This window comes from Oreochromis niloticus, linkage group LG17, assembly GCF_001858045.2.
Source record: "Oreochromis niloticus isolate F11D_XX linkage group LG17, O_niloticus_UMD_NMBU, whole genome shotgun sequence".
Lineage (NCBI taxonomy): Eukaryota > Metazoa > Chordata > Actinopteri > Cichliformes > Cichlidae > Oreochromis > Oreochromis niloticus.
Genome location: NC_031981.2, coordinates 10,407,113 through 10,433,804, shown reverse-complemented (window position 1 = coordinate 10,433,804; position 26,692 = coordinate 10,407,113). Strand labels below are relative to the sequence as shown.

Genomic DNA, 26,692 nt, shown 5'->3' with positions numbered 1-26,692 from the left:
ACAGACAAAAACGGTGTCTTCCATGAAACAGAAACAGTGTCTTCCATGTAAACTACTGGCAAATGGATGAAGGAGGACTTTGGTTCAGCACCCTCTTTGCAACCAGTTTCACCCAGCAACAGCCAGCATCCACTTGCCAGCCGATCAGGGAATACACATTTGACCAGCTGTTCCCACAGGATCTGTTCTCTAACTGGTCTCTAGGCCTGTAACTAAGGCCTTCGAAACTAGAGCTCAAACTCGTAGACACAATCATATTTCTGAGCTCAACATTGCAATGTCTGTCATCCATTAGTGGCAGACAATGGCAGTATTGACTGGTTCAATATGCTGATACCAATGAAAATATACTACACTGTCAGAGGTTATGAAAACTATGATAGAGAGGAGGCTAAAATTACTACTCACAACTTCAGTAATCTTAGCATCCCTTCTGAAATCTGTTGTCACATTTTCACACTTTCAATTCTAAGTGGAAAATCTTTTTTAGGTAAGGAAAGCGCAAAAAGTAGACCTATTCACATAACTGCAACAGTGTGACACAAGCAGCGACACACAGTCCCCACTCATTCTGCTCTAGTTATGGCTCGGCAGATGACACTCTGCTGCTATTTATAGAACAGAAAGGGAAAAAAAATGAGGGAAAAAAAATCCCATCTAGTCCTTCTCTTTGCTCCCCCCTCTGTCTCCGTCGCTCTCGTCGTTTCCCCCTCACAGGCTTTAGTTAAGGTCATGGAGGATGGAGAGACAAAAAGAGACAGAACCAGACAATGAGAGACGATGCCAGAGACAGAGAGACACCCAAAATGGGAGAGAGAGAGAGGCAGAGGAGACAGGAGAGGCAAAAAAGCAGTGTGACAAACACAGGCACAGGCAGTGTGTGATTGTACAACGCTTTGCTCCTTTTGTCTCGCTGTTCTTCAATTCTATTTCCAGAAGCAAATGAACTCGTTAAACCCAAATCAAGCTTTTAATCCTGAGCATCAACTGGGATTACTTGCACTCCGTTATTATTTTCTGATCATCAGTACTGTGCAAAACTCTTGAGCACCCCCTGATTTCTTAATATTTTGCAAAGAAAAAGGGGTAACAGGTGCAGTGATTTATTGAAATTTGCAAAAATATGCAAAAACAGAGCTTAAACAATTCTGAAAAGCTTGAAAGTCAATATTTGGTATGACCACCTTTATTCTTCAGTGCATCCTGAAATCTCTTAAGGTCTTAGTCTACTTTAAGTGGTGTTCAGGAATAGTTCTCCAGGCTTCTTGAACAATATTCACAGCTCTTCTTTGGATGTTGAGTGCTTTTTGTTCCATTCTCTGTCAAAATGATCGCACACTGCTTCATTAACATTGAGGTCCAGGCTCTGGGGACACCAATGATGACCGATAATGTCCCATTGAGTGTTCTTCAAGCCAGAAATGCTTTTGGGATCATAGTCATGCTGAAAAATTAAGCTTTTGACAATCAGAAGCTTCCCACGTGGTGTTGAATGGTGAATCAAAATCTGATGACCAAGCTGACTGAAATGCAGCCCCAAACCATGACAGAGCCTCCACCATGTTTTACAGTTGGGTGTCAACACTCGCTGTTGTACCTCCCTCTTGCTCTGGACCTCCTCTACATATATATATTCACAATTGGAACCAAAAGTTTCCAATTTGGATTCATCACTCCTTAAGGCCTGTTGCCACTGATTTTGAGTCCAGTTGTTTTGCACTTTGGCACACCTCAGCCTTTTCTCTATGTTTCCCTAATTAAGAAATAGGGAATTCTTGACAGCCAACCTTCCACAAAGATTCTTATGACTGACTGAGATCCTGTTCATGTGCTGTAGATTTATTCTGGAGGCTTTTTTGTCCTCTACTTTTCCAGTTTCTTTAATTTTTATAAGGACAAATTTACAGCATGTTGAGATAGGCCAGGTTTGATCTGCCAGCTCTTTGGGAATCACGTTATTGGTGCATTATTTTAAAATGGGAACAAATTATGTCTTTATGAGACGGGCTGCTAGTAACAAAGACCAAACAAAGAAAAAAAATGTCAGGTATAAGGACTGGACTGAAAATGGGTGAAAAAGCAGCCAATGTCAAAAAGTCAGAGGAACTATTGCTGAAGACCAGCGCACAATACAAGAAATTCTGTCTAATGTAAAGAAATGAGGGCTTTACACAGCACTGTATATAAGTGACAAATGTCGGGTCTAGAAATAACGTTATATATTACAGTACTCTATTGTTTCATTGACTTTTGATATCTGAAAAGTAAAACCATATGGAGCAGAGATTCAGGGACCAAAGATATTCCAACACACCCACATTTATTTGGGGTTTGTGGGGGAGGGAGGGGTGTCATATTTTAAAGCACACCCCCACACACTATTTCACTAAGGAATGACATCTTATCAATGGAATGTGGGGAATCTGGGAGGGATACAATGAACCCAGTGGGCTGCCCCCTCCTCAAACACACACACACACACACACACACACACACACACAAAATAAAAGGTGAACACAAAGACAGAAACAGTAGCTCCTCTGCAAAAACAGACTGAGCATTGCACACGCAGCAGAACAGTCTGTGCATTGTCAGGGCACAGACAAAAGCAAAAGCAGACTAAACACAAATATAAAGCAAAGACACACAAACAGGTTCACATGCACACACACGGTGATGTGTGTCCCAGGTCACTTTACGCTGGTGGAGATGACAGGCAGCTTAGAGTCGAGATCTTTTTTAGACTCAGGTCAGGACGCACACACTTACGCAATCACCTGTACCAATTTCTTATGGCATGTACGGGTCTATTGAGCGGGCAGTCAGCCTTGTCGCCAACAGTCCCTCGCTTTGTGTTTTTCAATAAAAGGAGTTCATTAATAATAATTACAGTTTAATAATTCATGTAATAATTATCTGATTATAACTGAATTCTCCAACAGCTGTCCACCAAAGCTCAGCAGAATCTAATCTATGCCATACCGTGCTGAGAAAGGGTTTCTGATGTCAGGTCAAATATATATCCATCCATACAGTCTCGAGACCGTAGATGCAAAAAGCAACGGGAGGCATTTAAATAAAGTTATTTATTCCTATAGGCCGAAATCGTAAATCGCATATCTTCAAGCTCTTGCTTCATATGAGAAAAAAGTCCAGTAGAAATGACTCACTGGTATCAACACAAATGCAATAAATTATGCGTGTAGTGAGTAGATGAAAAACTGAAAAGAAGTGCAAATGGAGATCCATACAGAGACGACTTTTTGTACATTGTACTAATACTGACTGATGACTGTGTTTTCCAAATAGTCTTCATATATCACCAGAAGTAAAATCTTTTTTTTTTTAAGTTCCAGTGGTGATAACGCCCTATCATTCAAGTGCCAAAGGCTTCATTTCAGCCAGAGACTCTCAACGTTTTATAGGCAACAAGACAGATTTGTTTAATTCATAAGCACACACTGAATTTCTACCAGATGACTAGATGAAAGAAATTATTCATGCTGCTGAAAAACAGCCTAATGTTTAATAGCAACATTTTTGTCTTTCCTTCTGTCCCCAGACTAGTTTCAGAAACGGTCCACCTGATCCCAGATTTGTCACTTGAGGCTCAAAACAACGTGATCCAATCCTCTGCTTCTGATCTGCAGCTGTCAGCCAATCACAGCTTTGGATTTACCAGGAAGCGATTGTTCGCATAATATCACCATTGTTAGGGCCGTCTGGGCAGGAAAAATAAGAAAGGGGAAAACCAAAACGCTTTTCTTCACTAATCAGACGCGCACACACTCGCATTTACGCTCGTCAGTGTGTGAGTGTGTGTGTATACAGGGCTGTATCACTTTGGCTAAACCCTTTTTTTGGGCTATCTGCAACATCTAGCAGATGAGAGATGTCTTTGAGAAAATTGTCTTCAAAGTTGTGATTACACATAGATCAATTATGGGCTGGATGAGTAAGCAATGTTAAAGGGTTGTGAAACTTGAAGGAAAGATTGATACCAGGCAGAGAGGAGTGGGATTAGGATAGCATGAGCAGGAGTGGTTGGAGATAAAAGAAAGGAATCAATCTGATCATAGAGCAACGAAGCTTGGCTAAAAGGGGGGAAAAAACCAAGAACGTGTGAGAGGGAATAGAAAAACATGTCTCACTGTGCAAGTCATCTAACATCTGCCTGATGCATTTACTGTCCCCAACTAACCCCAATATACTTACACACACACTGTAAGCACACAGTCTTTCTGTGAGCCTACAGTACACACATACACACAACCTGCGTCTAATTAAATCATACTATAATCACTAAACACACATACACACGCATTGTGTTTCACTCAGTGTGACGTAATCACGGACACACACCCACTTGAGCAGTTGCTAAATCCTCTCTCTCGCTCTCAGATCCTTTCATTTTACAGGATGACTTTATTTAGAGGAGATTGCCAAACACTTGAGCATCGTCTCCCCGTGCGCACACACACACACAGATATGCTAAAGGTCTGCTCACTAATACACTTGCTTCTCATTGTTTTTTTTAAATAAACAGACTGCGACGGAGAAAAGTCAGTAATTCTGAGCGCACAGACAATGTGACTGATTGGCACAACTAAACTGTTAGCACACGTATCCGGGTCTTTAAAGCTTTCCAGTGAGATTTATGTTTGTGTGATAAAATGCTTCACTCCCACGCTTGGAAGGTTTCTGTTTTAGTGACCCTCCGCGTGCACTATCTGACTCCCTGCTCCTTGCTGATAACACAACATGACCTGAAATCCAGGCCAAGTGACACTTCAACCCTCCACTGAAATCGATACTAACGAGAGGCAGCGCAGCCTGACCGCACCGCTCTACATTATGTGAAACTGGTGTACACGCTCGCGCATTAACCGGAAGTTAATGTGTGTGGTAATGGAGACAGTATGAGGAAGTGCCAGCTTCTGCCTCTCTTCCTCTGCCTCTCACAGCTGGTTACTGGCATATGACTGCGCTGGGGAACGGATGGAGGCAAGGCAAAAACAAAGCAAGAGGAAGACAGAGTCATGCAATGAGGATGAGTAACAAAATGATTCAAAGTGAGATTTCCTCTATGTGCACCCTCTATCATTCCCAGGTTATCTGACATCAGAGCTAAATAACCTTATCAGCTTAATGAGTAACCTCATCCTAAGGCATTTTTCCACTTTTTCCCTTATAAAGCCAGCTGGCTGGGCTTTGGTGCTCTTGCATATCTGAAACACTGTATATAAAAGATGGTCAATGCAATTTAGCCTCCTGTTATTTCTGGAGCTCGTATTTTGAAGCCTCAAAGTTAGCATTTTTGGTCGTTGCCATCTTCTTTTTTTTAAGCAACCATATTTGAACCAGAGAGTATTTGCTAACTTTTTAGCTGATGCTAGCAAGCTTGGTTAAAAGACTACATTTATAGACTGTAAAAATATAACACACAGACAGATACCCACTATTTAAATTAATTCATAGAATTTTGATCACTAGAAAAAGCAGAGACTCCTAAACGTGTCCTTGGTTTAATCACCAACACTGCAGCCCACATCATTTGCTAAAAATCTCAAACATAGCCAAAATAAAGCCTGATCGATTTATCAGTGGGCCAATATTATCAGCCAAGAGACATTTTCTGTCTATGACTATTACCTATTAGCATCAGCACTTGCAATAACTAATACATTACAATCTAAAAAGTAAAGAAGCGACTGGAAAACCACCCGTTAACAAAGTTATGTGTCTTGCTGTTGCACAGTTTGTCCACCAGAGGGCACTCGTCAAAATCCCTGAATGCAAAACACATATTTTAACAACGTAAGTACAACAATCAACTGATCAGGGCAGAGTCGGGCATGGCATAAACACGTAAATGTTTCGGGACGACGTCTGTTTATGTTTTTATTTCTGAAAAAAAAAAATATCGGACTGTTAAATCACAAAATATCAGTATCAAGAGCTGTCATACTGGTCAGGCCCTAGACAATAGGTCCAGTTCAGTGACTCACCTCAGCGGCTACGCCTGTTAATCAAAAATGCCACTCCCTTAATTTCAAGCTGTAAAATTATCCAAATAGCATTTATATAAAATATATTGTTCTCACGCGGAAAATTAGCTATGAAGACCAAACCCAGTACTTGTACCTAGCTATAAATATGTTCATTTCATAGCTGGAATTGAGCATTTTAAAGAAGTCTGGGAATTGACTTGCTTTTAGAGCCAGCTTCAAATGGCCTTTCTAGGAACTGATATTTGACGCACGTCCTCATACTACATTTTTCAGTCAGAGAGATTGCTGCTCCACCTGATTTTGTTGCTATTATGTAAAAGTGTGCGTCAGGTTTTCACCTACTGTAACACAGGATACTAAAGTTCTCTTGTATGTGCTGCATTCCTGCAGTTTACAAGGAAAGAAACAAACTTGTTGGATCACAGTCACTGCTATAGATTCCAAAGTGGAAATGCAACATGCACCTGTTTTACAATAAGATTTTGTAAAGAATAAGAGATTTATGAGATGTGATATCGTGACCATTAGCGGCTGATAAACACACAACCATAGGTGTGGTTTTAGGGTGGCTGGTGGTGATTTTCCATCCTGACTGTTACGCAGAAAGTGCTGCAGAAAGGTGGCTCTTAAAGAACTTAGACACATCCATCTATCACAACAAAAACACAGGAAACATCCAGCAAGTTTCCATAATTAAACAGTCGAGCTCGTCTGCAGCGAAGCCTAGCCAAATGAATAAGTTAACAATCCCCAGAAGCTTGCTGCAGTATGAGCTCACACCAGTACAGCCCAACAGCATGCACACAATAACTCATTTAGGGCACAAACCAAACCTAACAGGCACATAAGCACTACTTTAATGCTAATAAGGAAAGGGAACTGTGTAAAGAGTTCGTAGCTGGTGTTTAAAACATTTATAAGAACACGCTTGAAGTGAACACACACTTTCTATCCCTTTATAATGTGTGTCTGTCCAATGCTGACTACTACAGTAACTCCAGAATCAATCAGCAGGGAGAAGCAGCCTCTGCTCAAGGCCTTGACACTGCTGCGGTTTGCTGTTTTGTCAGAGAAATATGAACCTTTGGAAAATCTAACCGTTACGCCTCTGCTCTGCCGCCCTGAAGTTATCTAAGGATATTTTATCACGCTGTAAAATACTTTTGCTCGCTTTGATACATCACCAACTGAAAATATTTGCATGGAATAGTTTCCAAGACCATCATGTGACCTTCGAAACGGTCCGATCAGGATTTCTGATTCAAGTTTGAAATAGGTCAAAGTATTTGTTGGACAAAGTTTTTTTTCATTTAATAAAAAACAAATCCTGCCAGCTGCTTGTGTAGGTGAAGTCTAGCAACGTTCATAGAGATAGGGAGAACGCACTGTTAGTGAAACTGCTTTGCAGACATAATACTTTTTAAATGCCTGATGTCCTCTTCGCTCTGTCCTTTTACCTGCACATGGAAGTATTTCAGGCCAACGCCAGGTTAAAATGGATCAACAACAGTGCTCTGCTGTGCTAAAATTGGACACCATGGAGCATATGTTGTTAGCCTCATTTTGTCAATGTCATGATAGTCCTGCTAATAAAATCATGCAAGTGTGAACTTGAGATGCAAAATGGAAATGATATTAGAGATGTCAACAAACTGATGCATAATCTCCATTTCTGCAAAAGCTGCCTGGACTCAGCAACTAGTCTCTATCTTAAGGCATTGATTGAATAACCATTTTTAAAGGACAGTTGCAAAGCCCCAAAGCATGCGTCTGTGTGTCTGTGTGGGGAGGGGGCTAATCCGCCTTGTGGTGCTGCTGAGGGAGAATTCTGAAGGTCTTTGAGAGTCTATGGTGCCCGAGCCTGAGGTCACACACCCTCTTCTCTCTTCAATTCATCCTCCGTTTCTATGTTCCTCTCCCCCTTCTTGATCATCCTCTCCTTTCATTTCCTTTGTCTTTTCTCTCCCACTATTTCCCCTCCTTCCTCCCCCGTGTTTTCAGTTTCTCCGGCTTCTCACAGGGCTCCCTCCACAATCACCTTCCACTTACTCAAACTCGACCCCCATTCGTCTAGCATCCCCTCCCCCATTCCCGTCTTCCAACCCACTTCCCTCCAAAAGTTCTCCAACTCCACGTATCAATCTTTCTGTTTAATATTTTAACCGATTTAAACCGCCTGTGCGCTCAACCCCGTCTATCTGTTTGGTAGAGTACACTGCTTCGGTGGTCGAATGCTGAACCGGCTCTTCAAGATCCCTTGTGAAAGACCAGGCTGAACTTTGATTCGTACCCCTCCTCCCACCCTCAGTCTCTGGTCTTTCATACAACCCGTTTCTGTCTTCCGCTTATCCAGTTCGGGGGTCATGGGCGGGGGGCTGGAAACTATCCCAGCTGCCATAGGGCGAGAGGCGGGGTACGCCCTGAACAGGTCGCAAGTCTATCACAGGGCTAACACAAAGACACAGACCACCAGTCGTGCTCATATTCACACCTACGACCAATTTGGAATTACTAATTAACCTCTCATCGTGGAAGTAAAGTGTAGGGTTGGGAAAAGTAACAGCCAAATGTTCGACTTATAACCAGCTGATAGCCATGGCTTATATTCATTAATAACAGTCAGCGTTCAAGTGAACAAGGTCGAGTGTGACTCTCTGGCTGGTGTATTTATAGGATGCTTTCTCTTCATGCTTTAAGAAGGAAATAAACTCAATGATCTCTGCGTCTGCTGCTTCCTCCTGCGTGGAGAGCTGCATATATGTAGCCGCTCTGTCCTGTCTGTGCCTTCACAATCAGCATCATAGCGGGTGATACATAAATAAAGTGCAACATTAAACTGCAAGAAATCCGGCCGCTCCTAGGTCATAGCTGCCGGGCCTAGTTCATGAGTCACTGAGATACAAACAAAGTCCAAAACTTACAATTATCTTACCAAGACTACATGAGCTTATTATGATCTGTAGCTTTTTTTAAGTAACCCAAGTTCAAACTGATCACAAGAATTCCTTTCATTCCAGGACGCCTACAGGAGCCTCTTCTTTCCCATCAGTCTTCCAACAGACACTCTGATAAGGCACCTTAGCTACTGGATGACCTTCTTCCTCTCCACTCCCTTCTAGCTATTCATCAAACGCTTAAGCAAACTACCAGCTCCATCTCCCGTTTTCATTTCCGGTTGTGCTTCCATCTAACTATGAATTTCTCTGGACACAAATATGAACATGTTTTGGGATCCAAAGCCAGGAATTTGAAAGACACACACCTTCAACTCTTAAGCACGCAAACAAACACACACGTGCATTCCACTCACATATGCACACTGCAGTGACAAGTGGGTGCCGATGGCAGGGGGACATACTCACGTCACACAGAGATATTTCCACGTTGAAAACTGACAAGTTCCAGATGATCCCAACTCCCACAGATCTCCAGTTGCCATGCCCACCCAGTGAGTGAATGTGATTGGTTCTAGTGTGTGTGTGTCTGTATGTGTGTGTGTATGTGTGTGTGTGTGTAACTCTACTCCCACCTTTCTGCCACATGTCAGCAGTTGCTCAGTCACAGACACACAGTGATACCAGATTACAGCCTCTTATGTAGAAGAGTACTGGCCTTTGCATGCATATAACTCAATCACCACAGTCCTTCAATACTCTTATATAACAAATGCACAGAATATAATGCATGAAAGACATTTTGCATTCCAGTGATTCAGGATATATATTACATAAATGTCAGCAAGTTTATTCTGATCATTTAGCAAACTAACCAAGCAATAATTTTAAAAATCCAATCTCAATCCAGAGATGGAGACCTCCAAGACACAAAGAACTGTCAAGAATCCCCAAGTTTCTGTTTCGACAAGTAGTAGAGTTAGAGACGGAGATAAAGAGAAGCATGTGTGACAGACAAAGCTCAACAAAGGGTAGACGTTTGTTTTCCGATAAACACACTGCCGTTTCCTAGATGCAGGGCATCAGGCAAAGCTGATTTTAGCTCCTGGGATTCAGGAAGACTCGAGGAGCATCTTGTGATGGAGATGACAGAAAAACAAGCACATGCTCCCCACAGGAAATAAGCACACGCTGAGAAACATAAACACCAGCGGTTTAGCAGAGAAAACATTCAACTGCACAGTGTGACCTCAGTCTTTTTAAGGTTCTAATCAATTTAACAATTAGTCTGCATCTTTTTTTTAAAACATGAACAAAGAAGAACAGATGTAAAAAAATAAAATAAAAAAATCAGTATCCATGCCTTATATCAGTGTTAAATGTCAAAATATGACAAACACGTTGCAGAAAAACATGAAATATACATTCATAAGCCGAAAAAGTTGTTTTTGTGGCACAGTATAAAGTGCTTCATCACAGCAAGCAGTTCCACGTGAGTCCATGTCACTGTTTTCTTCCTCCGCTGAAACCTCAGCTCAGTCAGTGTGCTAAACGTCATATGACCGCCCTAGACTGTTGTTCTACATCTCCAACTGCTCACCGCACCTCTGTCTCTCTGCCTGCTCATCGACAAGAAGTGAAAGCCGAAAGACTTTCTCCTTTTCCTTCGATACTGCACAACCTTTCACCAACCGATACACTTTTTGTCTACACGTCTCCTGTTCACACCTCGCCCCGCGACAGACAAATACTCAATAAAGAAGTTGCATCAGTGCACCACAATGAAGCAACAGCATCCTGTGGTGCACGGCAATCCATCCTGTCGAAAGTTGGCCAGACTGCAGGAAAAATGCGATAGTTTTATGCGTCCCCTTTGAATACTTTTAAAATGTTGAGACAGGATACTGCATCTCTGATACTGCAGATATCAAGCAGGTGTCATTATCTGATTTGACACCGTCATCAGGAAGTCAACCCCACTTGCATTTTGGCCTATATTGCTTAGTATCCTCTTCCGCTTTCATTTATACACGCGGTGGTGGTGATGTGACGCACCACAGCATCCGCTCAGTCGCAGCTGAAAGTCAACCGTCACTACCAGAGACCCACGACACATGTATAATCAAAATACACATGCATGAGTAAGAGAAAACGAAGAGCCTGAGCTCCAGCTTGACACTTTGTTCTATCTGTGATGCAGTGCTCCAGTACTCAGAAACAGTTTTGTCAAAACAATGAATAACATTTTAAGCCATTTTCACACACGAACTTTGGAAAAGTGCAAAGTGTTTCCTGCTGCCTCTATTTAGACAGATCCCTTGCCAAGCAGAATACTTCCAGTAGTTCTAATCGCAGACCCTAGCAATGCTCTCTGTGTTCACGCATTCACAATCCAAAGGATGCATCCGGGGCAACTTGGGGTTCAGCATCTTGTCCAAGGATACGTGGACATGCAACCTGGAGGACCAAAGGGTCGAACCACCTACCCTCTGATTAGTAGACTTCTGCTGTTTATTCATAGGTCACACAGAGTGTTACTGTGGTCTGCAACTACTAGCTGATTGTTTAAAAACTGGCAGATCTCTGATCTGACTACGGTAGGTGGGACATTTGCGTTCTCATGTGCACCTCCGACAGGTGATGTCTACAGAAGTCAGAGTTGCAGCTGATGAGAGCAATAGCTTTAGAAAAATACAACTTTGGCCTAAGGAGGTGCTAAATGTCCAGGCCAGCACTATAAAAATTTTTATAACCAGTCAGCTAAATAATTTCCAGCAGTGCAGTCCCCTGAGTGACAGCTCATGCTGCATTAAATCAGTCCAAGAAGCAGTGGATTTTTAACGACTAACTTACAGTTAGAATCCATTATTCATGAAAACAATTACTGGAGGATCTTCATTATGTCTACTGCTGTTTGGGCTACAAATACTATGACCACTGCGATAACAGTGTACCTCAACACTCAGATCCACATGCAGTGAAACTTAAACTAAAAACATACAGGCAGAAAATGTGCGCTCAAACTCACAGCAAATGTACATTTACCAAAATCAGAGTCGCTGCCTTAAATAGCACACAGACCTCTGTTGCATTTTGTTGTAAACAGTTCCCATTTAATCCGCACTGGTACATCAGTCCCAGTCAGACTGATCTCCTATCGTGCACAATTACACAGAAAGTCTCTGGCTAAACAGGAAGATCTAGTTTCAAGGTAATAAGCAAGAGGCACAAACAGAAAGGGTAAAATTCAGCACCTGGATGGCAACTTTTTGAGATTTTGGCAAATAAACAGGAAATGACAGCACAGTCACTGAAGAGGTCACAGTTTTATGAGCGTGGCCTTACCTGTAGCTCACACCATGCCACCTCCACTGTTGTCTCAGTGTCCAAACCCTTGTAGACAGTCTTAAAAGAGCCTCTCCCGATCTCAATGTCAAACTTCAGGAAGCGTCCATCTGGTGAAGTCCCTACAGCTTTTGTTTCAGCCTCCTCTATTTCTTCTTGCTCCCGTTTCTCCCTCTGCTCTGCCCGTGCTTTCGCGAGCCCCTTCTCCTCCTCCATCTCCCTGTCTTTCTCCTCGGTTGGACTACTGATGCTTCCCTCATACACATTTTCTACTGCTTTTCCGTCTTTGGCCACCTGTTCCTGAAGCCCTCTGGGACGCAATACGATGTCAGGCTGTTTGGCTACTGTTTTATTGGTAACATCCAATACTGTCGAGCTGGGCTCTGTTACTGCCCCATCTGCACTATGTTCAACACTGCTACTGGTAGGAACAGCAATCGTGCACACATCCAAATCTCCCTCGGCATTTTGTAGACCCCCCCTCTTCGACTGCCCCACCATGCCCAAATGAAGGCTGAAGGGTACTGCTCTGCAGATAGGAACCTCTTTGGGACTCCTCACCTTCATAATCCTGTCCACCAGATCCAAGGTTTAAAAGCTGTGGAGAAAAGATGGTGGGAGTCCCTTCACAGTCTGGGGGGTGATGTGAGTAACACAGCTGCTTTGCTGGGCAGGTCCAAAGCTGTGGCGTTCGAGTCACAAATGACACTCCGGCGGAAGAACCGGTGCTCGGCCGTTTTAGAGTCTCTATCCATTGTGTGGCGCCGACGTTGGACCTCCGGCTCTCCACCAAGCTTCTCCACGACATGCGTGTCTGAACTGGCAGAGCCGTTCACATTCTTGTGGGGGGTCTGGGGTGATGGGCAGTGGGACGGAGAAGAAACAGGGGCAACAGGAGCAATGAATTTCACTGCTTTGCTGCTGCTATTTTCTTCAGACATTCTTTCAAAAAAAAAGCTCAAACTGTAAAAGAGCAAATCTGTATGTAAAGACTTTTATGTAACTTATTCCTGTAAACTCTGAGCACAGATCTCAACCTCCTAGTTCATTAACCTTTGATCAAACCGCAAGAAAAGGAAAGTTAATGTGCAATAGAACAAAGAAAAATCGACTGAATGCAGCAATCCTTGATGTCTTTTGTATCTTTTTGTTTTCCTCTTTGCAATGTTTTAAATTAACAACCCACAGTTTCTACAAGGCCCTTTCGTGGAGGGCTCAGGGAAGCCCCAGGTGAGAGGAAGGGGCTTTCTCTTAAAAACTGGGGAGGGAAGGGATGAAAGGCAGTCAACGGAGGAGGGGTGCAAGCACTGCAGTGAGACGATAACCGTCAAATCAACGCGTAACTCCATCCTGCTGCCAACAACCAGACTGGGATGACCGCAACATGGAATGACTGGAGATCTATTAGACCAGTATGGCCTCTTAAAAGATGACAGAAGGTGCCTGGACGCCAAAGTTTGATTTTTAGGTCTGGTGATGTCTCTGTAAGACCAGGCTGAAGCCTCCTCAGCTGCCTGAACAAAAGACTTCCAAGAGAGGTTGCTGGCCTCTATTGTAAGGCCAGATTGATGGCTAGGTAGGCCTAGGCCTGGCCTAGCCTGGCCCAGCTTGGTCTGCTTCTGTCCTTGTCCCTGGAAATAAAAAGAGAAAACTATGAAGTGAAACTGTTTTATTTATAGGTATGAGTATACATGTCAGCATTCAACATACCTGGCTGCCTGCCAAAGTAGCTGATAAGAAAACACAAGCCGTCAGATATTTTTTATTGCAGGAATTTGAAAGCAATTTCAAAACCTTGGCTTTTTTTTTTTTCTCCTTTCTTAAACCGGGACTATCCGGCTGATTTCTATCTGGATATCTTTTTATTCTCTGACTCAGACAGGAGTCCAAAAATCCTCATCCGTGTAGCAACTTTGCATGATTAAAATTATCATCATTTAACTTATAGTAGACCTCGGCACACCCTTTAATTCATCATGTCTGACACAAGCCATCAAAGCTCATCTTTTGTTTCCAAGGTCACCCACACTCTGTGCTCTATGGAAACTGTGGGCCAGATATCTAACAGCGACACCTCAGGTCCCAAAGACCAAGTCAACAGATGACAAGCGATGGGTGTACTAGACTGGACTGACAACGTCAGAAGAGGAAACAAGGCAGTCAGATGGTGCCGTAGGCTTGGGCACACTGTAATCTGTAATATTCCCAGGCAAGAAAGTAAAGATGAGTCACTTATTTGGTTATTGTTCTTGTTATGAACCGCCCGGTTAATAAAATGAGAGTGAATAAAGAACTGGGTTTGAAATGGTGAGTGAATGTTCACAGTACTTCACCCACTGTCAGGAGTAATTAGTTCAGAAAAGACTTTTAAAACACTCAGTCAGGCTTTGGTTTGATATTTTTTCAGTGAAATAAATTTGCCTTCAGTTGAGCTCAGCACAATTTTTTTTTTAAATCTCTCATTTAAGCATGTTAACCAGATGGAGATCTGCATCCCACACCAGTCTCTCCCTCCCAGCTGCCCCTCCATAGTTAAAGCTGTGAAGAGATGTAGCAGAGACTGTGCCTAATTGCTCCATGTTCCAAATTTAGCCCAAGTCAGCACAGCCTGACTGACCCCGGGGTTAGACTGCTCGGTAGCAATTCAGCAGATTAACATGAGAGATGAGGGGCACTCAGAGTGACACAGACAGAACTACTTCACAGAAATGCATATCTGAGGACAGTGCACAATATATTACTATGCATTAGAGGAAATGTAACAACTAAGTACTACGTTCAGAATTTGCAAGTCGGCTCACATAACGTCCTACAGACACCTTCTACTCGGTTATCACAGTGGCACTGGCACAGAGAACGAGCAGCTGCTTTCATGTGTGATGTTAGAAACAATTCACTCTAAACTTATTCAAGCTTGAAAACAACCCAAAGCGAGTTTTTACAAGTTTGACACTGATGCGCAAAGAAACACGCAGAGGATGGTCCCAGTTTGTGGCCATTAAATTTACATATGCGCTATTCTTCAGAAGATATTTTTAAGTCACATTTGTGTTTCATTTAGTCCCAGAAGCTATTTTTTATTGTCTCAATTTAGGGAAATGGTTAAAAGACAACCACTCAGAAGGTTATAGTACGGATGCACCTGAAAGCTATGACCTTACTGCTTATTTGAACCCTTTCTAATATTGAAATCTGCACCCTACACCTATGTTTGGTGCTCCATTACATGCATAACGACACAAATCTTTAAGCAAATGTTAAAATTTCCATGAAATAATACCACAGATTATTAAGCCTTACACACATTCTGCCCTAAGAGAAACCCTTTACTCAGACGTGTTAGGTTCCAGTCTAGGAGTGAATGGTTACGCAGAAGTCAACGAAGCCAATAAAGTGACAGCAACTAAAGAGAAATAGAAGGTTGAGATTACTAGGAAACAGCTCTTCACATGAAACAATCTTTGAAAGTGTAGCACTTCTATTGGACAGCTGTCTGAAACAATGGATGCACTGATACTGTTGTGACAATAAAGTCAAAATATGAATTACTGCTGGTAGGAAAAAACAAACATGAAGTTGTGCCTATGTCAAGAAGCTACTATCAGCTATATTACATCAGATGCCCTTCCTGATACAACCCCAAAGGAATTTGTGTCTCCTCCCAAGACTGGACTGGGGACTGAATGTGTAACCCACTACACGATGGAGTCACTGCAGGTGTGTCTATAGATCACTGCTGTGATTTCATAACAGCTGAGGGAAGCATTGAGGCATAAATAAAGACTTTTAACAGTCAGAAAAAGGTTGATACAGTCAGACTTAAACTTTAGTGTTTGCAATAAGTATTGTGGATTACTGCATCACTGGTGTCCCCCGAGTACCAATTTGAAGTGTCCATTTAATAACCCGATGAGATTATATTCATGTGTTTCTTTTGCACCACTGCTACAGAAAAAGCTGTGTAAAGTATTTATACAATATTAATTTATATACAACATAAGCAAATCTGGTCTAATAGGAAGAAGATTTCTTTAACTTTGAAATTACAAACTCGGGTTAAAAAAAATGGCCTCAAAGAAGGCACACAAAAAAAGATTATTATTTCTTCTCATCATTTTTCTCATGAAATGAGTGTCAGCTTATTTAGAAAAAATGGCATATCATGGCAAAGACATCAACGGGACTGATTCCTGGTCCACGAGCCACACGTTTGATACCACTTGCAAGTGTAACTCTATGATCTAAACTTATTTTTCAAGTAGAATGATAAGGGCAGCATTAAAACAGGAAGAAGCACCAACATTATTATTGATATATAAAGGCTTTGTTATCACATCATCAGTAAATGAACTCCAGCGGTTACGAGCGGATCATAAAAGCCTGATGTGTGCACATGAGCAAATAAAACTTGGCTGGCTTTCGCACAGTGGTCTTTATATTGCTATGGTATGATGTATGACAACAGCAGTGCTGCACTCGTGAGAACTGTAAGCCTTGCTACTGAGCAGAGTGGAAATGCAGTGAGCTTAATTAAAGCTGCAGAGCAACCCCGTGCAGTGACGGCTTCACTGCTGCCTGTTGAGGAACTCCAGAAAACGAGGCTGTGTCGACAAGTTCGTCTACAGGCAAAAACAAAGACACGAGCAACGACTCTGCAGAAAGCATTGCGATGCAAAAACAAAGGCGAAGCATTACCTATGGCATCGGTGTGGTCTGTGCCGTTGCCGCAGAAATATGAAGGGGGGAAAAACTTGATTAGGAAGCCTTTTACTCCTCTGCAGAGGGTCTGCTCTACACACAGCACAAGTGTCAGTGTGGTGCGTCACATTAAAGCCACAGTTGGTTGAAGGAAAACACAAAATAAGAGCGATTTGTACAAAACACAACAAATATCCCTCAAATTAAAAAGGTCCAATCAGTGACGAGACGAGCGGTGCGTGCAGAGAGCCCCAAGCCGACAGACAGACACCTCCCACAGGACAGAGATGACAAGTTCGCCCGCTGCTGTCGCGGAGGCTGTGGTACTACTTTTCTCTCCGTGTTGTCTGTGTCCGGCTTCCAAAAACAAAAAACGATAACAGCCTCACTTAAAGGTAATGTATCCCGACCCGTGTCGGCAACCGGTCCGCTCGTGCCGCCTCCGCGTCGCTCCTCCGGGCTCGTACGATGCTATAAATCCGCTGCGGTCCACAGTGATTCCCCGTTTTCAAGCCATCAGACAGCGGATCCGTCTGCTCTGGGATCTTCTCCAGCGATGACTCGTCAAAGCAACTGCTGGGCTTTCACGCAGCACAGCCGCATCAATTCACCGCTGTGAGCGAGGATGCTGGGGCAGTATAAGGCCGCCTTTCAAAATAAAATAAATTACTCCTCATAAACTCACAAACTTCCTATATCCCTCCTCCAAGCGTGTTCAGTCGTGAAAGGGCTGTTGCTGAGTACAAACTCATGCAATGCAGCCCCCATCAGAGTCTGTTTTCCTCAGGTACTTGAAGCATACATGTTGAAGTGATGGAGATCCAGCTGTGCCCCTTCGTGGATCTACTGGAGCAGCTTCAGCAATATTAAGCACTGTGAGCTCTCAAGCTCTCAGTGCCATTCTAATAGAAAAGCTATTATATAATGTGGGATGTATTATTCAGTCATTAGAAATAAGAAACGCGTGTTAATTATTTTATAATGTAGGGAGAAATGGTTCAGAAATTGATTTGACTTTTTTCATTTTGAAATTAATAGTTGACTAATAATTAATAATTGTCTTTATTGAAAAGTAAGCAAAGACAATTTCTCTTTAAGGCTCATTTTTTGTTCATTGCCGAGAAAAGAGAAAAGTTCTTCATCAGAAGCGTCGATCTTATTTTGACAAGTCAAGTCGGAAACGGTTTTATTTCCTGCTGAGGTGATTTACAGCGGCTACCGGAGGCAAACCCGTGCATAATGAGCCACCAGACAGCAGCAGTGTGAACTAACACACGCCGCTCATCGTGCTTTTATGCCATTTGTTTTTAACACGTGCTTTGCCATTTTTTATTTAGACTGATAATTGTTGAGTCTGTTCAACGACGCTCCCGCCATCTTTTCCTAAATATTGACTAATTTACCCTGAAAGAAAGAGACTTTTACTTCAGCAGCAGGCCCATTCTATGCTTACGTTTTTTCTTTTTTTAAAACAAAATTCCACTTCACCAATTAGGAAACACACTTCATGCTTGCTGCTTCCTCCAGACTGTCAAGCAAATGTTATTTTACTGAAGCAACTGTTGTGAAAATGCCACACACACACAAATCTGAACTGGCTTGTGGATTGTGAAAACTGCTGACTAATTTTCACAGTGATCACCAACAGCTTTCATCTGAAGTTCAAGTTTCCACAGTTAATAGCAGGATGCTTCGCTCTGTGTCGCTGGTACAGGAATATCAGCTGGTAAAGAGTTGAAAAGGATGTGTTCACACCTGTGACTTCTACCTGTGTTTGTTACTGGAAGCAGTGGCAAGGCTACAGCAAAAAGTGAGTCATTAACTTGTTTTTTTTGGAGTTTTCATATAGCCACCTGTAGCTTAATATTCCAGCGAAACAGGAACGAGTGTCTCAACGCAGATCAAATTTTTCAAGCTGGGTCTTCGTTCCTGGTGCTTGTGTGTGCATGCTGCACATTTTTATCCTGCACTTTCCTTTAGGCAAAGAAAGGAATATGAGGTTGCAAAAACAGGTTAGCCAAGTACAGACTAAAGCAGATCATGTATACAAAAGCACTGAATGCAGGAAGTGTCCTGCATACAGCCTGTGACACTCAAAATGCAAAATGTGTCTTCACAGGAGAACATATTTTGTTCCGCAAAGTTACAGGCCACAACAAAGGCATCTGCAGATCCCGTGAAGTGACCATGCTGCCCATCAATAAACATTAAACATTTCTATAAGCTCAGGTAGCATCCTGACCCCACTGTGCTATAGTATGCAGCTAATCTCATTTAAAGGAGTAGTTGGGCATGTATGTATATTTGCTTTCTTGCTGTGAGTTGGCTGAGCCATCAAGCAAGCCTAATTAAAGCTTAATATCCTAATGTGTGCGTCCTAATATATTACATCCCAGAGTACGTTATTATAACTTGAGGCACACAGAGTTTATGGAGAACATGCATGACTGAGATACTCCAGTCTGCTTTCCCCCCACACAACAGGCTGAACAGGCTTAATGTCACTTTTCCTTTTTATTACTGTCTTACTGGTGTTCGGGAATATGGATGACATTCTGCTAAAATTTGAATTTGTGGAAATTGCAAGAAGAGAAGAAAAGCTTCACATAAATATTTAATGCATAGTCATGAGAGAGTTCTCGGTTATCTCAGATTTAGTCAAGGAAATGAGTAAGCATATCACAAAATGTCAAAATTGTCTTTTCACCTTTAACTGTCACATGTCTCTAATTCCAGGACAGTTGTTTATGCTTTTCAAGCATAACCTGGAGAGAACTGAAAGCTTCTCCTTTTTCTACCATTGCAGTCATTTCACAGGAAGTCACTTTGGTTTGCATTGTAAAACCTGGAATCCAGTTTGCCTGGAATCCATTATCTAAAGAATTAGACTCATTTGAAACTCTTTAATTGTTGTTCAGAGTGCAGGCAGTCGCAGGACCGCTACAGTCATGGAACAAAGAAAGCACAACCTCTGTCAATTCTAAGGTTTTACATATCAGGACATAACAAAAACAAACCTGGTCCTCAGCAGGTCTTAAAATTAAGTTAATATAACCTCAGATGAACAACAAAATATGACATATTACACTGTTATTATGTGTTTAGGAGGAAGTAAGAACATCAGCCATGATTTTAGATAAGCAGTTGTTGTGCTGCGCATCAACCAGGGGAGAGCTATAAGGTTATTTTTGAATATTAAAGCCTACAGTGAGAAAGATTATTATCACAAGTGGAAAACGTCCAACATAGTTGCCAGTTGTTCCCAGGATTGGAAGTCCCAGAAAATTCTCCCAAAGGTTAGGTAATATGCAATGCTCAGAGAAAATGGAAAAGCCCAAGAGCTACATCTCTATAGGCCTCAGTTTGCATGTTAATGACAGTCCAATGAGAAAGCAACAGGACATCTATGGCTTGTTTGGAAAGGTTGCAAAGTGAAAGCCCCTTCTCTCTAAAAAGAACTTGGCAGCAGGGTGGCAAGAGAGTAAAGTGGAGATGTTTGGCCATAATGCACAAAGCCATATTTAGATAAAGCCAACTGTCGAACATGATGGTGGAGGGCCAATGATTTTGGTTGTTTTGCAACCACAGAACCTGGGCACCTTGCAGTCATTGAGTCAACTATGAACTTCTTTGTGTACCAAAGTATTCTAAAGTCGTGGTATTCTAAATATGAGGCTATTTGTACGAAAGCTAAAGCTTGGCTGAAACCGGGTGATGTAACAGGGCAACAATCCCAAGCACAGAAGTAAATCTTCAACAGAATGACAAAAAAAAAAGAAAATAATCATGGTGTCGTAATGGTCCAGTCAAAGTTGAGACCTCAACCAGAAATGCTGTGGTGGGACTTTAAGAAGCATGCGAATAAACAAGTGCCCACAAACCTCAATGATATGAAGCAACATTGTAAAGAAGAGTGAGCCAAAATTTATCCACAACGACATGAGAAATATTGATAAAGTTCTAAAGTGGTGCTAAGGATGATCCTACAAGCTATTAAATCGTGGAGTGTACTTTATTTACACACGCTGCTTCTGCATTTTGGCTTAGTATTTGTTAAGCAAATAATGACACAGTGTAATATGTCATGTGTTCTGTTCATCAACGGTTGCAATTACCTAATTCTAAGCCCTGAAAAGGACTACATTTTTTAATGTCCTGATATGTACAATCGTAGAATAGACAGAGGGTGTTTGGTTTTTTTTACCATGACTGTACATTCAAGCAGATCATTTTAACAGAAATTCAGTAGCTTAGAGCTTCAGGCAGGTTAAGCTTCATTCACTGACAGAGGTTTTCTGAAACACACAACGAAACACTTCAACCACTTCCTTTTTTGTAATTTCTCTTTATGCCCCAGTAACCTAGTTTTATCTAACTTTGCTTCAAACACAATGCTACCCCACTCCAGACCGTTTTGCTTGTCCAACCTGTTTTTTCAACCTAATCTGTTAGTTCTAGTTAAATGAGCCGCCATAAATCTGATGTTTAAAAATAATTAATAATAATAATGATTGAAGCTATGCCAAAAGCATTAGCAGTTTTGTTTGCATTTATAATAACACTCTTAAAATAACACTCTCACTCATTTTTTAATATTAGAATGACAACACTGTTTTCATAGTCACCAGGAAATGTGATTGATTAAATTCCAGTTGGCTTATTCCACCCTTTGGCTATACTGCCTCTACTACAACAACATTTTATATTATCCCCAAGTTTTACTGATAAAAGTGCAACGTTTCAGTGTTATCTTTCCTTCTATATGGTCACTCAACTCAACTCAAACATCTCTTTAAAATGCATTTCATTATTTTTCATCCTTTATGGCAGGTGTGGACCGTAGTATGTGCCACAGCCTCTTTTTTGCAGAGCTCCTTACACCTCATAATGATACTAAGAGAGGTTTCTATGTGTTACAGTGCACGCTGTTAAAAACCGTCTTACTCTGGCCCTGAAACTCACCCACTCAGCACATGCAGAAGCAAGCAAAAGAGGAAGCTGGAGACCAAAGCCGAACCAAGAATATGTAAAGAGGAAATATGCAAAGGAGGGCTGCTGACATGGCAGTGCAAGTACATCAGTTACTGGTGGGTGAATCTTCATGTGATTTGAATTTATCTATATGTAAAACATATTGCACAATAAACACAGTATGGGTTCTTGTGTCCTGTGCTTGTTGATGTCAGAAAGAATCTGACCTTCTAAGCAAGTTCCAGCAGGCTGGGGAATTTGTCGAAACTTGGCTCAGCTAGTCAAACTAAGCCTGTATGTGTATCTTTCACTTAAATAAACACCAGGGTACGTCTTCTTGGCAACCTGTCTTCGTCACTGCTGCATCTCTTGCATGCAAAATATGCATTTTATGTTCCCCTTTAACTGTTGTATCATATATTAATTTGATCAATGTGTGAGGCCTGTGACCAATCAGATGCTGGTTGGCTGCTATGATTACTAACTAATGCTTCTCTGCACTTAAAAAAGAAATGCTAGCATTTGACTCATTTCTTGCTATTCTGACTTTGGTTTCTGTGTGTGTGGAAACACTTAGAGCCAGGCTTATTTAAACAACTAATTTCTGCATTTTGAGTGCACTGATCAAGGACTGGAGCAGAATTAACAGAGGAAGAGAATAGCATGGTTAATGCTTTTAAATTCCTTTCTTTCTTTCTTTTTCTGTTTTGCATCGAAACATTAGCTTACCCTAAACTTATTTGAATTACAGCTTCCAATGAAAGTGTGTGGGTGCTTCTGAGTGTCAAAGGATGTGCTTTAAAAGCTCTCATTTTGCAACACTGAACCTGTCACTTCCCTTCTCAGTTATACTGCATGCAGCTCGCGCTTTCTTTCTCTCTTTCTTTCTTTCTGAGTGCCTTTATGCGTGTGTGTAGCTTTTAAAGAAAGCCTTGCACTGAGAAGGAAAAAAAGGCTCAATGTCTGGATCTACTGTCCAGTGTAGGCTAATGTTTGAGATAATTAACTAATTTAGTGGCGTGTACTTGCAGTCAAATGGAATTAAGGGCTGAATAATTGTGCAATACATTTTTTTACCAGGTAGTGACACTAAAGAGTCCAATCTTTTATTGCCAAAGTTTGATTGCACTTTCACTCTGCATTCTCATTTTGTCTTTGCATACATCTCCACACAGACTTGTTAGAAACCCATTACTCTGCTCTTGGACAAACAAAATTTATCTACACATGTTCTCACTCGCCCTGGTAACAGCTCAAATTGAAGGCAATTAACGTAAATGAGGTTGCTCTCCCTGCGGGCACATGAGCAGGTTAAATATGACATGGTAGGGGTTTTTTTCTGGACTGCAAATGAGAAAATAGGAGAAGTAATATATATAATTTTAATTACATTTTAATAGATGGCTGTGTGACAAACGACATCCAGTCACAATAATCCTCTGTATCTTTTTGCTTCCTGGTACCTCTTGGGTGTTAAATCTAAGCATTTACAAATACTTCATAGCTGGGAGGTTTCAATCGTAGAATTTGCTGGGATATTATTTAATGAAATCCAACTGCAAAATGCAGCTGAGAGAAGCCAGGACTCATAGCATGTGTGTGCTTGTTCACACCACTGTATGCTCGCATGTGCTGTAGTCTGCAGTCTGCCCTAAAGCCACATTGTAAAAATAACAGTGGCCATAAATACCAAAGTGTTTTCATGAAATATACTGTAAAGCCAATAACACAGGCTAAACCTTTCAGCTTTTTCCACTTACTAGTTTTGCTAAACAGGCAGCTCAAAGTTCAACTGTATCCTGTCAGAATAAATATGAAACGAGAGCACAGAAGCTGTAAATGTGAGATGAACTGTGCCAGGGGCTCAACAACTGGCTGGGCCAGACATGCGAGTGTTCATCAGAAAAGCAGTGTCACTGGATTAAAAAAGAGCGTGTAGCAGGTGAAATGTTTTACATGTTACCATTTTTAGGATTTGTAACAACAAAGCAATGAGTGGGTGCACCATTTTTAATTATCTGCAGCTTTGTTTTAAAATTTAATTTCCTGTTTCAAAGGGAAAGTTAACTGAAGCCACATGAAAATCAGATTTCACTTTCAGAGTGTGTGTTTTTGTGCAAATAGATGTCTGCAAAATGTGTCCACTTCCACTTTATGCTTAAAGTAGGGGTAATTTTAGACACAAGAAAAGGCATTTTCAGCAAATCTACAATAGGAATATCAAAGCATTTGCTTTTCTAAATTGTTGAGGACCTTTTATTCATATGAGCATGTGATTCATTTTGTATGCAGTCTGCGAGACGGTCTCCCACATTCAGTGCTTTGCCAACCTCTTTTATCAAAGCCCCCTTGCTGTGTGTGAGTCATTCAAATTTACAGCACCTTTGGAAACATCTAGTCATCATTGGAAGAAGAGTCTGCATCTTATAATAGAGTATAATAGATGCTGCGGGAAACCAGGCCAGAGACACACTTAAATTAGTAACAATCAATTTTCGACCCATTTTTCTTTATAACTTTTCTAAAGCTGTCAAGCCTTGTCAGTGCTTTAACGTTCTGCTTGAATAGCAAAATAGTTGTGAAGGTAAAAGTAATAAAGAACAGAGCTGAATTTTATAAAAGGCTGACTGCACTCATAAACTATATTTAAACAGCTGTCATTAAAAGTGGAGGGTTATACTTTTAAGTTGCTGACAAGACCAAAGCCAAAATTTTCAGTTAATAGATTATGTTAAACAAACAAGATGTTGAGGTTTTGCAGACATGTGACGACTAACCATGTGAGGTTAACTTGTCTAACACTTTGGACCTGTATTGATAATGGTGACAATGTTGGATCACGTTGATAAGGCCCAGTCACACAGGCCTAGAGACAAATTTGCAGCCATTTGGCAACCTCCAGTTATGAGGTTCGGCAGAGTGGGCTTTAGATTCTGTTTTTCTTTTTTGTGTGTGTGTTAACGTATCTGCTGTTAGCCTCAGGTGGAGTTACTGGATTGGCACTGTGCCTGTGAGTGGAAGTCTTCCTCCCCTGGCTGTCCTCCCCCCACTTGTCTCCTACTGTTTAATCAAGCTGGGTATTTCCAGGCAGATGGGTGCCACAGTTCTCTGCCAGATCATCCTCGCTAACAGTCAGGGCTCCAAAGTTTTCAGTAGTTTCTTGTGCTTACCCCTGTTTAACCTCTTGGCGATTGCTTTGGTTCCAAGCAGACAGCCACAGAAACCTGTAATTTGCATGTATGACGTCAACTAGTCTATAAACTCTCACCAGCTACTCTCCAAGCAATTGCAAGACTGTAGAAAGTGAGGCACAAAATGTAATGTCTGCAGTTCTGAGGCACAATTTTGACTTTGATGATGAAGGTTCTCTATTTCCAGTTTGCGATGCACTTTTTCAAATTCTACTGCCGTTTGGAGAGTAGTTGGCAAGTGTTTGCAGACATTACAGGCAATTTGCCAAAGACCAGAGCAATCACAAGCAGTTTTATTGGTGCAGTGCGCTCTTTGCAACTAATTTTACCTAGTAACAGTTAGCAACCTTCAGGAACCACTCACCACTCATCGTCAAATTGTTAGGTCATAGCTCAAGAAACATCATTCAAGCTTTCCATAGGTTTTAGGCATCATGACTGATATGTTTTTTTTTTATTACTTATACTTTCTTTTAGCAGCAGAAAAACAAAAACAAACTTTAAACAGGGCAATCAGCCAAGACTATAAGTAGAACATTAAGCTGAAGTGACAGTAAAACAACTAATCACACCGCAGCAAAGAGTCTCGTCAGCTCATCCAATTTAACGCCAGTTAGTGAATGCAGAAGAGGTTTAACAGTGTAGTTCCCACTCACTCTGACCTCTTTAACTACTATAGGTTAAAGCATTGTTTTGTTCATTAATGCCAGAAACCTGTCACAAACCAAGCTTTAAATACTCAAATGCACTTGTCTTCAGAGCAGGACTAAGCATGGTTACCTGTCAGCTGAATGTGTTATATGTTTGTTTCATACAGAGATTAGTGTGCTTGTATGTGTATGAACAGACTCCTGTAAAAATGGCAAACTACAACACATGTCCTGAGCAGGTGGAAGATGAAAGTGTGCACCTGCTCATCTGTCAGTGAAAACAAACTAGCGCTTTGATCTGTTACACCGTCATCCCACAGTACCCTGCTGCATCGGATGTGTATGTTTGTCTGCTAATGCGGGCATGACAGTGTGAGTTTTGTTTGGCCCAGCGATGCTTATGGTACCAGATCAAATAACATGTTTAGATGTGCAAATTCGCCCTGTTAACTTTGAAATTGTGAAGTGTTTTGTCCTTTAAGCCAGAGAGTGTGTGTATTATGGGGACATTGTACTATTGGGTATCTGCCTAATAAATCATAATGTAAAGGTTAAGACATTTAAGTTTAAGTTAAGGCTAGTCAAGTAGTATTTATGCTTTGGAGCGCGTCATGGAATGTAAGTGGCTGTAATGGCCCCTGATGTGATGGAAACATGACTGTGCACGTGTGTGTGCACGCATGCGCATTACTGCAATGAAAACCTTTGGAGCATAAAGGCCCTTTTATCAGTGCTTGGATGAGAGACTGGTACTGTCTGCTTAGTGTGCATGTGTGTGTATGACAGCGATGTAGAAAGCGAGAGGTCAGTACTGCCTGGTACTCAGCTGCTGAAGCCCTATCTTTGTGTGTGTGTGTGTGTGTGTGTGTGTGTGTGTGTGTGTAGAGAGAGAGGGACAGACAGACAGAGAAAGAGAGATGGGATGAGAGCA

At 41.6% G+C, this 26,692-nt stretch overlaps 1 protein-coding gene across 1 annotated transcript in view; it reads right to left on the bottom strand.

Moving 5' to 3' along the window:
• Nucleotides 1-17,575, bottom strand: part of LOC100690016 (serine/threonine-protein kinase WNK1) — a 93,685-nt gene extending 76,110 nt beyond the window's left edge. Inside the window, exons 1-2 of the mRNA XM_025899839.1 lie at nt 16,947-17,575; nt 12,252-13,882 (exon numbers count right to left, since the gene is read on the bottom strand). Of these exons, the coding sequence (XP_025755624.1) occupies nt 12,252-12,818 (567 nt within the window). The 5' untranslated portion in view covers nt 12,819-13,882; nt 16,947-17,575. The remainder of the gene's footprint in view (nt 1-12,251; nt 13,883-16,946) is intronic.
• Nucleotides 17,576-26,692: the final 9,117 nt, after the last annotated feature.